This window comes from Cephus cinctus, unplaced genomic scaffold (assembly GCF_000341935.2).
Source record: "Cephus cinctus unplaced genomic scaffold, Ccin1 Ccin1_scaffold0153, whole genome shotgun sequence".
Lineage (NCBI taxonomy): Eukaryota > Metazoa > Arthropoda > Insecta > Hymenoptera > Cephidae > Cephus > Cephus cinctus.
This window is the reverse complement of record NW_014332881.1, coordinates 1,424,692-1,439,141: the sequence shown is the minus strand read 5'-3', so window position 1 is coordinate 1,439,141 and position 14,450 is coordinate 1,424,692. Positions and strand designations below refer to the sequence as shown.

General features: G+C 42.6%; 1 protein-coding gene across 3 annotated transcripts in view; it reads right to left on the bottom strand.

The window, feature by feature from the left end:
• The window catches only part of LOC107263531 (discoidin domain-containing receptor 2), a 97,104-nt gene that overhangs the window by 16,909 nt on the left and 65,745 nt on the right, over nucleotides 1–14,450 (bottom strand). For all 3 annotated transcript variants that reach the window (XM_025080642.1, XM_015730851.2, XM_025080641.1), the window contains 5 exons: nucleotides 7,806–7,953; nucleotides 5,869–6,048; nucleotides 3,704–3,843; nucleotides 3,423–3,630; nucleotides 2,388–2,543 (listed from right to left, as the gene is read on the bottom strand). In XM_025080642.1, the coding sequence (XP_024936410.1) occupies nucleotides 2,388–2,543; nucleotides 3,423–3,630; nucleotides 3,704–3,843; nucleotides 5,869–6,048; nucleotides 7,806–7,953 (832 nt within the window). The remainder of the gene's footprint in view (nucleotides 1–2,387; nucleotides 2,544–3,422; nucleotides 3,631–3,703; nucleotides 3,844–5,868; nucleotides 6,049–7,805; nucleotides 7,954–14,450) is intronic.

Sequence of the window (14,450 nt, the reverse complement as noted above, 5' to 3'; positions counted from 1 at the left end):
GTGCTCGATACACATAGGCACGATTCGCAATAATTAATGAAGTGCACCACGGTATGTGGTGTCTTATACCCAGGAACATCTAAACGTCTCGGTCGGTCACCCGTTCGATGAACCGTTTACAGGATCTCGACTTCAAAGACCCATTTGTGACGATCACACTAATTCGTATCGTGCCACTTTGTGCAATTTTGTGCAATTTTGTGCAATTTTGTGCAATTCTATGTATGCATAACCTATGGATGAAAGGTGTTACGAAGTATGCGTGTGATAATTTAGGATTGTTATAACAATTCTACGTTACTAATTAATTATTAATTCGCGATGCATGTCGTGAATTTTGTAATTTCTGACTTGTCCCTCGTTGCCCCTATCTTTTAATATTTCTCAGTGTTTTGCATCTTTATATTCGTTAACGATAATGTATAGTTTTTTAAAAAATTTTATAGCACACAACGAATAGCATACGTAATAAGGAGATATTTGAGTTCGAAATTTGGTAACTTCTTGACAGATTTCCAATACTGGCCTCCCGCCTTAGCTTCGTGCTGCACCCTCACGCCGAACATGCGATTCGTCATTGTTTTAAGGTCCGCGTTCAGTCAGACGCAAACCCGTACACGTTTCGTAAAACGTATTGCAATGCTATATTTTGAATTATATGTTGTAAGTTTATATATTTCATTTTGCATTCTACGTATCCCTCGCGATTTTGGAGTCTACGGGAGTTTTTTGGATTTTTAGTGTTCCTGGTGCATTTGCAGCCGTACGCGCTCCTGGTCGCAGCCATTCCAGTCTAAGTAGCCTTAGTATCCTATATAGCCTTACAGCTTATACTAAAGAAAAATAACATTGGACTATGTAATACCCACCGTGTTACGGGTTTGCGTCCGACTGAACGCGTACCTCAAAACAATTACGAATCGCATGTTCGGCGTGAAGCTGCTGCACGTAACTAATTGTAAAGCAAGTATATATTATATTCCGTTAGTATCGGAATTCTGTCAAAAACTTTGGAAATTTCGAATGCAAATATCTCACATATTATTTATGCTACCAGCGTGAACTTTTCTTTAAGCTCCATTCTTTTTTCATGCTCAAAGATAATTGCGTTTAACTTTTTTCAATATCACTTAAAATGGCAAAGCTAATGTGTTTAATTCGCGAAATGAATTTAAACTAACAATAATCGATGCGCAAATAAAATTATTCGTCGGTTGTCACATCAGATTTTCGAAATCGTGCAACCTTTCACCGCGAACCGGAAACGTGCTCCATAGCTGATATACCATGTGTGCATGTGTTTATATAATATATATATGAAGGGTCGAATAAGTGACGATTGCGTTGGTCGCGAAGTAACTAGTGAGCAGGTAAGTCTGGACACTTTGAATCAGCATCCCCGCAGGAACGTATAGCAATGGTTACACAGGGGTGGCATGGGGTCAGCTAGGAGAAGGATAAAAGGGCAGTCGTGCAAATGCCATTACGGTACAACGGAACAGAGTTGTCGGGCTCTCTTTTCAAAGCACTGTGTGTCGTTTGCGTTTCGCATGAGTATTTCGCAGTAGGAGCGTTGCGCAATATACATATATACATATATATACATATATACACAGACGCACGCAAGCACAAATGAATGTTTCTGCCCTCTGTCTCGAGGGGTTGTCAGTTCTAGCCAATGATCGTAAATGAGAGAATATAATATTTTTATTCGAGATTCACGTGACAAATGCAAAGGACTCCAGCGTTATTCGTAAGTCGTTCTTTTGTATAGCGCGCATATGACAACGTGAAAGCTTTATTCTTTCGTTTCCCTGAGATAGAGCGTCTCGACGTTATGACGTCATGACATCGCTAAGGGTACCCGCCTGACAATTTGACAAATTCCTAAGAATTCTATCGCCTACCGAGTTTTCTATGCTTTCAACTTCCATGTAAATCCCAACCATGTTGCTCAGAACTTTACTATCGTCCCTTATTCGCACATACACTCGTGATAATATTTTTCATTTTCTCTAATAACAAGCCTTCATTTGGATGCTCACTTTGCTGTGGTATTACAGTGGCTATAATGATGTCTCATTTGTCCAGGCTTTTTTTATAAGACTGGATGATTTCTCTTGAGATTTCTTATGATATCCCTTTACGTTGCAATGTAATTAACGTTCTTTGTTCCTCGTGACACGACTGTGATAAGAATTTCAACGATTTTCTTTGACAATGACTCGTTTGCCATATAGATGAATGGGTATATTTCAATGTGTACGGATAAATCTGTACAGGAAAATAAATTATATCAGTAGAACTCTATTCCCCATAATCATTAAGCTTTTCTATTCATTGTCAAAGAATACGTAATAGAGTAAAAAAGCAAGGTCTGAACTTACAGACGTTATCGTTATTTTCTTCCTTATTAAAAGTAGCCTTCACTTCATCCCTCTGTAGTGGACCCTCGTTATTCTGATAGGGACTCCCAGTAGCCAGGACAATGGTACTTCTGTTTTTGTTCTCCTCCTCGTCGGTGTTGTTCCATTCGGAAATAACTGCGTGCAAAGAGAATCTTGCGTCAGAAATAGGCCTGCGGTTTTTTCTCGCACGGCTATCGGGGACAATGAAAGTCACTCTTTTTAAGCTCGTCGAGCTTACCAAACGCCATCCTCGAGACACTTATCGTCGTGGCGCGACGCGAAAAGCACACGGCAGCGAAGAGGGTGGATTTGGAAATTTTAAAGCTTCTCCAGACGTACCGCCCCTCGTAAGATGTACAGTGTATATGATGTTCACGGGTATATAGAGGGCGGTGAATAATGACGTGAGGTAAAGAGCTGTGGATTTTTGTTTTCTTTATTAAAGGTAAAATTAGAAAGAACGCGAATATGCCTTTTTTTAATTTCTCGTGCAAAATTGATTGTGTACTTCTAATGACGGTATACAACTCGATTGTCAACAGTAACGGGACGACGCTGTGATTTCTTATCGATGACGCGGTTCACTGAAGCATTTGAACGTCGAGCTTGCCACGGTAGCAAGGATGGAGTCTGTTCCTGTAGGAGGCCGTCAGCTCGAGGTAGCGTGCAAGCGCAACGAAGCTCGTGAGGGGCTCGCGAATGATTAACGACACCCGGAGCAGTCAACAAGTCGAGCTTTATCCCTTGCAAAGCTAGCGCGAGCTGTCAATAAGTTTAGTCGAGTTAGAGGGGGTGGATTGGTGGTGGTTCTTGCTGTGGCCAGTTCCTTCCTTATGACGCTGCCGTTGAAAGTCTGAAGGGACGATGGAGACTCTGGCAAAATATTTCTTGTCGATGGTTCACGAGCAGGTCGGGACATTGTTGTGCCATGTACGAGCGCAGGCATTTTTTTACAATTCCATAAGCAATGTACTGGAATCGTAATGTTATTTTGTTAGTAACGTTTCTATTTACCTGATTCAAATATAACCTCGCTGAGCATGATCCAGCGTGCTGCAAAGTACAGCTGTAGCTTTAAGTAACGCCCGGCACGTGAATGGAGCTTTATCGTGACATCACGTGCTTGTTCCAGAACCAAATCAGGCATATAGGAAAAATGGACAGGTTCTCCGTTGAACTGATTGGCAACGATGCTCAGGTAGACTTTTGCGTGGGAGAATACCTGGACGACAGATGGAAAAATAAATTATTGGCAATAGCATTTGTGTTATTGACATAATTCAATTATAAATTACCTGCACGTCCTTAGTGAAGAAATTATTGGTGTGCAGGTGCATCGCTGTGAAATTTCTTGAGTAGTCGAATTCAAAGGTTATTTCCACTGGACGACCAAGCATGCTGGGCGTATCGTTTCTCCAGCCTACCCACTCGTAACCTTAAAGAGAAGGATAACGACGAAGCTTTAGCGTTGAGCAAATAAAAGTATAAAGCTCAGGTTTTCGTGCGGCAACGTATACAAGGATATAACATCGCGAGGAGGCATGTATACAGTAAATCACGCAATAACGAAGACAATGGAATTCAACAATGCTTTCATTAAAGCAATTCTACGTGGATTCTCAGTGGTCGTTTCATGGGAACTCTCGCAGTGTGAAACTCCGAAACTAGTGGAATTTTAAAACCTCAGACCAATAACTTTAGGATCGTAGGGTTATTAAAATCATAAGCGTAATTTATGTTCGGATTGTCTAGTTGCATTTGTGGAATACACACTTGGCCTCTTATCATACTGTTCGCCCGGTATTTCTATATCTGTGACCCTAGCACCTACCTCTACCGTGCAATCGTCTGTCCTATTATTTTACTATCCATCTATTTCTATATGATCCTCTTAACGTTCTACATTTTCAGTGCATTATGTTCAATCTTGAGAAAAAATTCTAAAAGTAGCTCGCGAACTGCAATTGTTTTGTAAATAGACAGATTTTTATTTTTAACATGCCTATAAAATTTTTAATTGACTTTTGAAAAATTGACTGTACTAACTGTATGTGTGTTTCGTCAGCAGTTTAGTGGACGTTACCTCACTCAAAAGTTTTTTACGAAATATCTAAGAGGGGCATACGAAAAATAGAGGGTCGGTAACACCGTGCTGGAAAGGATCAGTCAAGTTAAGAGTCTGAAAAGTCATTAAAAGTTGGAAATGTTTCGATCCTCCTGTTCCTGTGGGGTGGCTGAGCTTCTGTATTCTTTGATAGGTTAGGATGTCGTTTGGGATATTTTTGATAGTAGCTTTGAAGTAGGGTTCTCCGATTTTTTTTTTTTATAACGAAGCATCATCTGTTTTATACCTGCCATTTCATCCTGACCTATATAATTCTCCTTGAGATTATGTTAATTTTGTCGCTTGAGTAAATACTTTGCAATTTGCAGCTGATACTAGATATAGCTGTATATAGATATACGTAACAGGTTTGATACTTGTTCGGAAAGCACTTTGCAAAGTAACCGCTATTTCCTTTGCTTTACAGTTCATTACTGTCGTATCTCAAAATTCTTTATGTCAGCAACTTTTTTTTTTAATATTACAAAGAAAGGATTGAAAGACAATAATATTATTAAAAACCACAAACAAAACAATTTTGTGTCTTCCTCGTACAACAGATAAATTTTGATCAAAGACGGAAAAATGTATTATCAGATTCCATACAGATTCTTATATAAGGTAAAATATCATATATTAAGATATCCTACTCTCGAAATATTACGTTACAATGCCCATTCTAGAATATCTCAGTATTACGTTGAATAAAATTTTCCAATTGTGCTATTTTCAAATATAGAAAATATCTGAATTCGTTTCGTCACGTATATTGCGAAAACTGTTTCAAGAAAAGAATCGTTGATATTCATCAATTTCGTGTTCAAACAATCTCAATTAACCATATAAATTACGACACTTATTTCTACTGTATCGAGTTAAGTACTTGGTGATTTCCTTAACAATGTTACCGCATAGTATATTGGAAACTAGATTTAACGACATAAAAGCTCGTTCAGAACAAAACGTACGAGTTTAGTAGTTTCAAAGCATTTAAGCCAACCCTAGTAGATATTCAGTGTACAGGTGTTCCCTTTTGTGCTTAAACCGTTAAAAACAAGTCCGCCGCACGAGTGGGTTACTCGTAAACGGAAAGACATAAACGTATCAGGCATCCCCGGGTAAACAGAAGCACAGCTTGAACTAGGCTTGCGGTTCAATATAAATGTAAATCTGAACGGATTCGAGTGTAGCGAGACTGTTTGCGCAAAGCTTCGCCGAGTCCGAGTGAATATCCTTGTGATCCAAGAAATGCGCCTGTGCTTCAAGTATTATTGATTTTACAAAAATAACCTAGATTTGGTGAGCATACATTTTTTATAGAAATTTTTAAGTAAACTATTCACATGGAATTCTCACCTTTTCCATTGCCGTTCACATCCAGCCGAAAATTATCCGAGCCCTTCTGCCCATCAACCAGCTGTCCCAGTCCCCCGGAGAGATAACCTGCTTCTTCCTTGCCATCGTACGTCCTGTCGGAGAGGTCAACTTCTGAGCCACGTTGGATTCCTTGAGTCATAGAATAGGATACGAGGCCCTCTGGAAACACGTACGCGGAAGTGAGTGTCTCATTGTGTTTTTGCGGAATCACGATAAATGGTTCGGACGTGATACGTTTAAATTTTTATAGAAGTCACACGAGCTCGTGGACGTTCGAGCGTCCATTAGCCATTTGTCGGATTAGCGGGAGTGTCTACTAGCGAAAAAAAAAAAAAAAAAAAAAAAACCGATGTCGAGACTAAAGAGAAAAAAAGGTAAACCATTGCTCGGTAGTACTATCGGTAAGTCTTGGATTACTGTGACGTTTTCGTTTTATACGGAATTATTATTATTGCAAGTTTTTAGCCCAGATTCAGGCGATTATCCGCGGAGGCTTTGAGGGGGTATTACGACAGAGTCCTCGAGAGTGGACAGTTCAAGCAACTGGTACGTTTACCACGGTGATTTCAATTCGGTATCTCTCGATTCCCTGCTTTACGTCTTTACGATTCCGAATTGCCTGGAACACGGTTATCCTTTTGAGAAATGAACGCAGACAAGATTTTACATATATATCTATAGTAAAGCTTTTCGAGGATCCTCAAGATGCGTAGAAATAGCGAAAAAATACACTTGACGCTTGGACCGTGAATTAACTGCTAATCGCGCGATCTCTCTGAAGCAGCTGACCTTTGCCTTACACGACTGTACCTCTCGCCACGCAGCTCGGAAATCCTTCGTTCTAATTTGTGCATATTAAGTGCTTCCCATATAAAAACTATTGCGAGTTTCGACAAATGCTTTGCGGAGGGTAGGAAGGAGCTCCAGGTACAGTCCATTTTCAGGTGTAAAGATAGTTCTGGGACACCCTGTATACTAGGCCCTAGGCAATTCTAATTCTGTAATTGGGCGACAGTGAATTCAACTAATTCTCTAAATCCCTCTTATTCTCTGACACTTTATCAGGCACCACCGCCACCACTCTCTGCGTCTATTACGTCGGATAGCAAGTTCTGCGAAGCAATTTCGAAAAGCGAGAACGAACAAAGGGAATGACTTCGCGACGACATGGCTGCAGTGACGTCGGCGTCTCGTGTGGATCGATGTAAATGAAAACTTGACTTTTTCACTTATAGGTTATAACGGTAAACCGAGTGTACGAAACCAAACGGCTAAGCATGCTATAGCTGCTAATTCGAATGTCGCATATGGCACGAAACCTGCATATACGTTTTAATAGTTATTTGGGCATATATAAATTCCGAATAACCCAGTATAATTTCGTAGAGAAATTCACGCTCCAGAGGCCGCTTATTCGAATGTCAACTAACTTCATTATCCCGTATACATTTTATTTAACGGATGTTACCATATAGGTACCCTATATATTCATGAACAGTCGCTTCATGGACCAATGGTGTGGTATCCAGTCAAAAGCACATATGGCTAAGTGGAAGGCACCTAATTCGGCGGACCATTTCGGACTGGATTAATGCAGACGCAGCTGTGCTATTGCCGACTATCATAAATCTAAGTTAATCTGAGACACGCGCGTGGCGGTAGACACGCTCGTCAAGAAAATAAAGGACGACGCGACTCGAGTGGAAAATCCCCCAGTTCGCTCAGCCAGACATTCGCTCTGCGCGTTGCGCCATATATACTTGCATTTGCGTTTACACGAGAATTCTGAAAGCACCGCGATCTTCATCTTGGCACAGAGAAAGGATAGCTTTCCGTATATCCATTCACAGTCTGAAGGGAGCTAGAGGAAAATTTAACCCGGGAAAAATAATTAATTTCAATAATTTCTTACTTACCGTTCCAGGCACAGCCGTATAACTCCACCCTCATGCAGACTGTACGCACGTGGGAGGTGTAAGGGATGAAACGTATTTTAGTAGCCACTATTGGCGGATCGAAGACCTGTTCCTTTTCCGTATAAGGGCTGTTGTTGCCAACGAGGAGCTACAAGCACAAAGATATCTCGTTGATGCACTTGAAAAACCATAAACATCACCATAAAATCTCAAGGGAGCGTTTTTCCCGCATTAAACTACCCCTTACGGGGTCGGGGGGGGGCGGGCTCTGTCGTGCCAATTTTATATAGGGTCGATTAGTCTAACCGTGTATACTGTGAACGGCGGCGAAAACCTTCTCTAAATGTAAATGCGAGTGTTAAATCAGGAAGGCAACATTGCCATGCTAAAATATCGTGTAAGTGCTTACAGAAACTTACGACTTTCCTGATATATCAATGGTAGTATATAAAAACAATTGCGACCCTGTGTGGAAATTGTGAATTTCGATAGGGGGGTAGAAATGTTCAATCTATATTTTACGGGTTGATTTTTACTATGGTTCGAAACAGCTGGTACGTAGTTATTGGCGATCCATAGATCACGGGACTGGATCAAAATTCACGATTCCGTCAGACGAACGACATTCCGCTCTACGAGCATCGCGAGGCGTTCGTTAGCTTGGCGGTCGGAGAAATGAAATATCCAGCGACCATCCGGACGTTTCGCTTGTTGCGCATCAGCCACTGAGTTTTGTTTGACGAAGGTAACGAAGCTAAATTGTTGACCGGTATCCGCACAGCGGCAGAGTCAGAGCGTTGTGCTTTGCTTTTGTACCACCGTGGGATATTGCGCGTCGGCTACGAAATTTCCTTCCCGGTGGAAGCATATTTTTCACTTGGTTTCTGCGGATCAAACGGTGGATTTTGCGAAACAAATGGAATCGTGCCGTTTCCATGCGCTGTTGGCCGACGCGATCGTTCATGTGTTTTCACCTTAGTAAAGGCTTTACGTATAATTGTCATACGCATTTTTCACGGTGGATATATTTATTTTTATAAAATTTTCAACCGTGCATGATTACTCGTGTGCCTGGTTCTCCTCGTATGTAGAAAAATTTATGTACGATTCACAGAAAGGGCAGGACGACCTTGCCGGGTACTTTGGTCAGTGAAGTATGTACGTATGCGCGTCACTGGCGGATACTATTACCAGCTGTAAATTGCACGTAAATGGAACGTGCCTCTTAAACTGGTATCGGATGGCTTGAAACAAGCACGGATGCGCTGCAACTGCAGGGGAACGCATACTGGAATACAACCCCGACCGGGTCTCCGGTACGCGATACGAATAATTAATACAGCCATAAACAAGAGCGCAGTGGGTACGCGATATCGCCCTACCGACACATAAAATTGATACCCAGCATGCAGAGCGGCGCTGTAGGCCGTTGGCAGCGCAGCTCTAAGGGTGGCCGGGGGGGGCGGGGTTAGGGGTTAGGGAGCGGGAATGGTACCGTTGAATGGCACTTCGAGCGCTGGGAATTTAAGGCTTACTCAATTTGAGAGGATATTTTGAAAATTTACCATGCCGAATGGCTACTCGCCTGACGAAGCTTTTCGAAAGAGAACTGCCGTTCGACCCCCCTTGGGGGATGAGGTTAACGCATTTCGAGTACCTGATAGAGGGTGAGTCTCGGGGGTTGGTTAAGAGATCGATGGGACCTGCACGAAATTACCCTTCGATTCACTCTATTGGTATCTTCTGTCTACCTTTATAGTCGTAGGTACATTGCAACCAGTTAAACGAGATTCCATGAAAAAAAAAAGAAGAAAATGTAAAATAACATGTTTCACGGTTTTATTATGTAAAAATAAAAATACTGACGGTTCCATTTCCCGGCGAGACTCCTTTATGAAAATATGCATATTTGCGTAAACACCCACGCCCTGGCAATTACTTTGCGCCCCGAGGCTGAAAAGTAGCGTCGTGTCTGATTTCTTCTGTCCTCAGAAATTGTACTTGCTCTTTACGCTAACGAACAAGTGCTAATTTAATGCTCTTTATGAAAAACTGTTATTAAAAGCGAGCATACTGTACAATACAAAAATTTCAAAATTTCATACGGTCCAAAGTTTCGACTGGATTTAAAATTGATGAGAGAATAAAGAAAAAAAAAAAATTCACGAAATATTTTGAATTTCTTGTTGGCTCTAACGAGAGCGGTAATATCGACGCATTTTCCCATGGAATCGTGCGCACAGAACCAACGTGAATTCCTCATCCATATACTGAACGCAGTCGACCGTACCAGTGGGGCGGAGAGGAAGGGGCAATGGAAAAGCCTGATAGTGAGGGAAACACGGTACGAGGCAGCCTCGTTGCTACTGTCGATGTGGCTGGTCCTGCTGCGCGACGAAAATCCGGAAAAACGAACGCGGAAAATTGTTTCCGCCTAGCGCGGTAATCCGCTAATAGCGTGTCCGCGTTCGATCCGTAATCTCCCGCTACAACGTATCTAGCTGACCCGAAATACGAATTTGGATCTTCGAGTGAATACTTTGCCGATCGATCGATCCTGAGATAGATCCTAGATCGCGTCCTAGATTCAAACCCTTTTCGTTGGCATTTATTTTGATACCTTATCAGGTACGATTAAAGCAGAGTATAGCCGTACGTTAAATTTGTAGGTTGGTACATTGAAACTTTACACCGTTGAAAAAAAAAATAAAAAAAAATAAAAGCTCAATAGCGTAAACCACGGTATACCTGGATACTATGTTGTAAGCGTACCTGGCTGACTATTAGCTTTATTGTTGGTAGGGCGTTAAAAATGTACCGTTCCATTATTCCCGCGACTGATCACGAAGGCTCGTATCTGGCCGGTACAGTTGCCGCTTGATTATACCTCGTAAAATGCTGTTTTCGTGTCTCCGCGCAGTACGCTATGTAATTCCAGAAGGTCCGTTGCCGCGGTTATCGTAATGGTATCTCGTAACGGGGGCTGACGGTGTTGGCGATTGTAGACGAAAAGAATCGCGGGAAGAAATATAAGGAGGGGGGGGCAGGGGGGGAGAGGGTACGTAGAAAAATGGCTGCAAAGAGAAAACGAAGGGAAAGAAAGTGTCCGTGAGAAGTAGGCTGATTGGCTCCTTCGATCGACTGTCTTCTCAGGTGATTGATTAAAATTCGATACGTCTCTTCCCCAGAAAGTTGTAAAAGAGCTTTTTGCCAGCTTCGATACTTTCCTCTCTACTGTACATACATATAGTTAAATTTTATTTAATAAATATACGATATGCACGCTTCCATATGAATATCAGGTATACCCCTTGCAATTTCAATGGAAATTACAAGCGGATACGTATGGACTTAACCAAATTACCGGAAAGTTAAACAGAGCACCGAACTCCTGGAGTTCGTGCCAAGTTCGCCGTCACTGTGTGACGACTCTATCGTACGTAGTCTAGTATGGGCCTTATACCTGTTTCCATGTTCCGAAGTTTGTTCGAGTTCGCGCTTGGTACCGGCCCGATCTCGACTTCGACTAAGTCCGATTTGACCGATCGCGTGGCGGGCTAACGATCGTGTTGCGCAATATGGCTTGGAGAAGTGTTTCACAATGAGATAGATAGAAAGTATGTAGGTTCGATAAAAAATGAAAATAAAGATTTTTGACGTTGGTACGTCTTAACGTTTCAATTAGCCCGAAATAACAGGATAGAGCGAAGTAAATCTGAAGCTTCGTATATGTATTTCGTCGTGTCGTACTACTAAGGTAATTTCTTGTGATGAAATTTTGCTGTATTACGGGTGACACAGTGACTAAATATTTTGTGAATACGTTTTCTTAAGATTATTTTAAGATTTGACGTATGACGTTTTTACGTGTATAACGCGTATTTGATTGATTGATATAAATATATGTATACGAAATACGTGAAAATATATTTGAATATTATGATTGTATTGTGCAATGCATACTATTCATTATTCTCGTAACTCCGTTCTGTGCGCTGTCGTCATTTGTAATCTTGAGCGAGTGTCATTTGGCGAGTGAAATACGCAAGTTTCCCTAGATGATCGTGTCTCAGCGGGGTTGACGGAAACCGAAGAGCACCACGTAGTGCTAGACGAGATTACGAAGACGAGTCTGACGAGTTGCCGAGTAACAAGTATAGGGGTAGGTTGGCTACGTTACTGGGTCCGTAGAAAGGCAGTAGATACGTGCTGTGTCCGCGTTAATGAAACACGTCCAACGTCGGCAATTGTACCGCCGCAGGCAACGGCGCTGGCCCCTTGTAAGGGGTTAGAGCCATGAGGAGTTAGACTCTGTATTGTATCTATCAGGGTGCGTCCTTGCCCCGCGTAGCGTCGCCGTCGCGTGAATTCAAATGAGCTGTTCGGCTTAACTCGGCCGTTTCTCCTATGAGACACCGTCTGTATTGTAGGAGTAAAGAAAAATTTCTATCTACTTACTACGAATTGTGACGTCTTTTGATTATATGATAATAGTGAAAAGGGGCGAGATGACAGCTGTCAAAAATCTGACAGGCACGTTTACGAGCTGTATATGCATAAAAATTGTTTCTTTTGGTTATTTCCTTGGCGCCACCTGATGCAGCCAAACTGCTGTCAGGGAAATGGCAGTGGAGAGGTCAGGTCACGTACGGCGCGCGATAACGTCGTCTTGCTGTATTCAAAGTGCAAGGGAAAAGGAAAAGGAAGCACGAAGATCACATGCTCCCAGATTGAGGCTGGGTAAACGTTCGCCTCCTCTTCATCCGTAGCATCCTCAACCTCATCCACGTACTACACGCGTCTCCCCTGTTCCCGCGCGCCAGCCAGCTCAGCTGCCACCCAGATTCTCTTGCTTTGAGCAAATCTGCGTGAAAACGTAGAGAGAGAGCGAGAGAACCGTCTGCTTCTACATGCAAGACTCTCTGGGCGACTATCTATAGGCGTCTAGACCATCTCGACGGGAGTGTCTCCTGTAACGAAGAACTTGGTCGTCTCCTGGAAGACTATTTTCCTAATAGCTATTTCCAGGAACGACGGCAGCTAACCCCTCTCAAGATAATCCAGGGGTATGATGGGACGAGAAAAGCTCCCTGCAATTCTATGGGACACATGAGAACTTTCCGATGAGGTTGTAAAGTCATTTTAACGCTATTTATTTCCCGTCTGCGAGAGAGGGCTGGGGCACGGCCCCTCGACGGAGGGTGGCAAATCGTGGGATGGACTGCGTCAATTAATTCGAGATTGCGGCTACGTCCGTTCACGCGTTTTACCCACTTAATCACGAATTCCCGGATTTACTACAATTATTGATTGACGTGTGACATCTGCCCTCGAAATGTTGCGGGTGCGTTTTCAACGTGGGGACACAGCGATGTATACTCGAAGAGAAGGAGAGAGACGAGCGGGGGGGGGGTGAGGGGGACGAAAGGGAGAATTACGTGGAGGATTACCAAGGGCAAAAAGGGAGATTATACAGGGTTATCGCCATAGATGAAATTTCAATATTCATCATTTCGAAAAAGAATTTTAAATACCATCGCGGCACGAAGGTATTGGGAATGACGTCACGCACTATTGAATCGGATAATAAATTCGTTTGATCGTCCGGTTATTAAAAATATTACAACGTACGAGCGCTCGTACGTAATTACGTTAATGGATGGGAAATTTCAATTTTACTCGTGCAACCTGTCGCGGCCGTAACGTCAGCCTTGAAGTAACGAGTAGACACGAGTTACGTGTACATCGAAGCACGACTGCTTCGTTGTTACTACGGTGAATCCTATGGAGAGCTAGAGAATTTACAAGGCACGAAGAATCCTTGGTAATCGCCTGGGGATTAATAATTAAAATTTTCAAAGCATCAAGTCGCGCGAAACCATCGGCATCGCCTTTATGTTGCACTGTGGCGCAGTGCTATGAGCGATGATTTAACGAGCGAGGTCTATTTTGATAGGCTAATGGATATTACGGATGGATTATCATACTAAAGAGACGATGATTAACACGTCATATCCCGTAATAGCCAGCCAGTTAGTCAGAGGTTCTCATGTGTAATCGTATGATTTTCGTTAACTGGACTCGACGAGACTCGCATACGAAATCCCAATAGACACAATAATAAAATCTCGAATCTCCGTAGGAAGATTAGGGTGATTGAGAGTGAAAAAAAAAATCTACGAAAAATAAAATAAACGCGACTGGACCAATGAAAATAATACAGGCTGAAATACGCGTTTAATGCAACGAGAAGGACGTAGAAATTATTCTGTAAAATTTATCACGTGATCATCGACGTCGAGACGCCGCATAGGAAAGACATTGATTAAAGAGATCACCGATTGACTTCCGGTCTGACTGCGAACGAGGAATTCAAAGCGCCATAAGCGTCGGCCTAGATGCGCGATCGAGCGTATTCGCTACCCAAGAGTAAAAAAGCCAAGAGCAGCCAGTCTACGGCGTCGGGACGCCGCGGTTATCCGTGACGGCGCGTCGAGGATGCTGGAGGAAATTTTAGCGAGAGCTCGCGAATCGGGCGGGCAGAGTAAAGAAAGTAGACGACAGGAAAAAGACAGAGGGAGAGGGACAGAGAGAGAGAGAGAGAGAGAGAGAGAGAGAGAGAGAGAGAGAGAGAGAGAGAGAGAG